The sequence below is a fragment of the Rhodnius prolixus genome, unplaced genomic scaffold (genome assembly GCF_049639745.1).
Source record: "Rhodnius prolixus isolate KJV_2025 unplaced genomic scaffold, Rpr scaffold_7, whole genome shotgun sequence".
Taxonomy (NCBI): Eukaryota; Metazoa; Arthropoda; class Insecta; order Hemiptera; family Reduviidae; genus Rhodnius; species Rhodnius prolixus.
In genome coordinates, this window is record NW_027411582.1 from 15,346,523 (window position 1) to 15,349,819 (window position 3,297).

General features: G+C 31.9%; 1 protein-coding gene across 3 annotated transcripts in view; it reads right to left on the reverse strand.

Annotated features, from left to right (window-relative positions):
- The window catches only part of LOC141447056 (neprilysin-1-like), a 93,168-nt gene extending 89,973 nt beyond the window's left edge, over positions 1 to 3,195 (reverse strand). Inside the window, exon 1 of one of the 3 annotated variants that reach the window (XM_074114227.1) lies at positions 2,548 to 3,193. In XM_074114227.1, the coding sequence (XP_073970328.1) occupies positions 2,548 to 2,601 (54 nt within the window). In that variant the 5' untranslated portion in view covers positions 2,602 to 3,193. Of the gene's footprint in view, positions 1 to 2,547 lie in introns of all 3 variants that reach the window. The other 2 variants (XM_074114226.1, XM_074114230.1) reach the window with 2 other exon arrangements.
- Between the last annotated feature and the right edge of the window lie 102 nt (positions 3,196 to 3,297).

Consider the following 3,297-nt stretch of genomic DNA (forward strand, 5'->3'; position numbering starts at 1 on the left):
TCAACCTTCTATATCTCATTCCCAATTATCACCAGAACATTGCCATTTGTACCAGTTATAGAGCTAATATTTCTCAACAATTCGGTAAAGAATTCATTGAAATCCGATCATTATGAAACGAGATATAAACGTTTCAAATTTGAACAAATGTGACCAAAAATTCAACCTTCTATATCTCATTACCAATTATCACCACAACATTGCCATTTGTACCAGTTATGCAGCTAACTTTTCTGTACAATTCGGTAAAGAATTCATTGAAATCTGATCATTACGATAAGAGATATAAACGTTTGAAATTTGAACGAATGTGAAAACACCAAAAATTCAACCTTCTATATCTCATTACCAATTATCACCAGAACATTGCCATTTGTACCAGTTATACAGCTAATATTTCTCTACAATTCGGTAAAGAATTCACTGAAATCTGATCAGTACGAAACGAGATATAAACGTTTGAAATTTGAACGAATGTGAAAACACCAAAAATTCAACCTTTTATAACTCATTACCAATTATAACCACAACATTGCCATTTATACCAGTTATAGAGCTAACATTTCTCAACAATTCGGTAAAGAATTCATTGAAATTCGATCATTATGAAACGAGATATAAACGTTTGAAATTTGAACGAATGTGGAAACACCAAAAATTCAACCTTCTATATCTCATTACCATTTATCACCAGAACATTGCCATTTGTACCAGTTATAGAGCTAACTTTTCTTTACAATTCGGTAAAGAATTCATTGAAATCCGATCATTACGAAACGAGATATAAACGTTTGAAATTTGAACGAATTTGTAATCTTCCATATTCATCTTTCTCATTTACTATGTCCTTAACAAAAACTTATATTTTAAAAATTTAACTGGAGAGATCTTTTTATAGAATTACTTTAGTTATGGTCCACTAAGAATCCTCAAAATCAATTTTCTTAAGAAAACCTTTCGAATTAAATAGGAAGGTATTTGTAAGTAGATATGAAAATTAAACTGTGGATATAGTACTTCTTTTTAGGGGTAGTAAAAAAAATTAAACTTCAAATATGCCCAGTTTCAATGCTTCTCTTTAGTAGGTGCAAGAGTATTATGTCATTTTAGAGTCACGTAGGGAAGATTTAGCCACTTCTTCGTGTTAAATTTTATTAAAATCGGACTAAGCGTTATAATAGTTTTAAAGAGGGCATTAATTGCTTGGGGCAAGTTCCTTTCTTAAAGGGCACAGCATCAAGACTTCTAAAATGCAAATGTATACAAAATTTCGATTTGATTGCCACTTCATTCACGGTACACGCGTTGATAATTTGAAACAATTGCCGTACTTCCTCTTAATAGGTGTACGACCAGAACGTCGCTTTACTGTTACGTAGAGGAGCCCTAACCCTTACACCCTGCTAAATTTTATCAATATCGGGCTAAGATTTACAGAGTTATTAGCAATAATAATTTTCGAGGGGGCCTTACATACATGGGGCTAACTCCTCTTCCATTCAATGTACAGCGTCAGCACCCCCAAATCTACTTAAAATTCCGAATCGAATGACACCTCATTCGTTAAAATCGGTTCGTGAGTTTAGGCGCTACGTTGTTTACAAAAAGGTTACAACAAGAAGAATATTTTCTGAAAATGTTGTTTTTTGCCCATCTTAAACATTGCCATCGGCAATGTTTTTCTCAAAATCTATTAGATCTGGGTTGTTGCAAAAAAAAGCACGTTATAAAAGAGGATCTTCTTTCTTCAAGAGGTTTAAGCAGTATTTTAAAAATATATTTTGGTTTTCTACATATTAAATATAGCGAAAAAGAATTGAAATTCTGAAAACAGTTTTTATTATTATCTATTCATTCAATTGACACTTCCTTTGATTTGTTAATTAAAAACAATATAATTAATATTATTTGGCATTCTTCAAAGAAACTGTAGAAAAAAGAGAATTTTTCTTGTCGTTGCCGTTTGTATTCTGGAGTATTAAACAAAAACAATGTTCTTATTTAGTAATTCATTTATTAAAGCTTAATTTCAACTTTAAAAAGTCTCTGAATATAAAAACATTCTTCCTTATAATAAAAATTTGAATTTGAAATAGATTTCACTATGGGAGAACTTTTAAGTTGTGTCCTTTTGCTAAACAAGCAAATATAAAATAAATCTTACAATGTATGAATTAAAATCGTGGATATTTTGTTCTTTAAAAACTATTACAATTTGATTATCTGTGTTGATATTTAAACTGAGACAAATTATTTTTAAAATACAGTACGTATGGATGAATTTACTATGCGCAAGTCTACTACATCTACTCATGCATTCAGAAAACGTACGAATATTCAATTTTTTGAATCTATGTTAAAAGTTCTGACCTTGGACTTTTGTCATATATAATATTTTTATTTAATTTTTTCTCAGTACCTGCTGATTTATTAAGAAAGAAACATGCTTGTTGGCTATAAACAAAAATATCTCATATAAACGGCTTATCAAGATAGGTAGTTTCATCCCTTGTCAAAGGGGTAAAAGATATTCTATAATTTACTTACTTTTGTTGTCGATGTCAGTTGGTCTGATGTTAGAGCATGCTCACCCTGGGACATCCAGAGATCGTGTGAGAAGTTTTTAGTATACTCCGCTATTAAGTCTACGCAAAAGTCAAGCCTGCGTGAAAGTGCGTGGCCCCACAAGGGAGAGAGTAAAATGTAAGAGAAACGGTCCTGCGCAGCTTCGGCACACCGTCCAACGTAACCATCACACACTTATACATGCACAAACACACACACACACAGTCTTTTAGAAGCCCATCCTCCCACCCTTCTCTTCTGCTCCATGTTAATCAATACCCGGACTTGAAAGTACCCCTCCGTCTAAACAGAAATGTCAAAACATAAGTATGAGTATTTGCATGGGCAACAAAAAAAATATTGAAACATTTTTTGTTGGCCTCGTTCAGAAACTTCTAACTAATTCTGTTGAGCTGCAAGCAGTTATGAGTGAATTAAATTTAGCTAAACATTCAAGAAAGAGACCTGGAAACCCTTGAACCTGTGTCGCTAAAATGTTCCCCCCACCCATTTGATGTAGATGGTTTCATTTTCCTTTCTCTTAAAATTAACATTGTTTTTACTTATTTATTCGTAATTATTTTATTTGACCATTCAGTTTGTGCATTTCTTTGATGATGCCGATTGTTGAAATCAAAGTTAACCAGAAAAACTCATTTTAAAATAGTTTTTTGTTAATCAGATTAAAAAATTGTAACTAAAAAAAAAAAATTCAACTAATAAGCCCGCTAT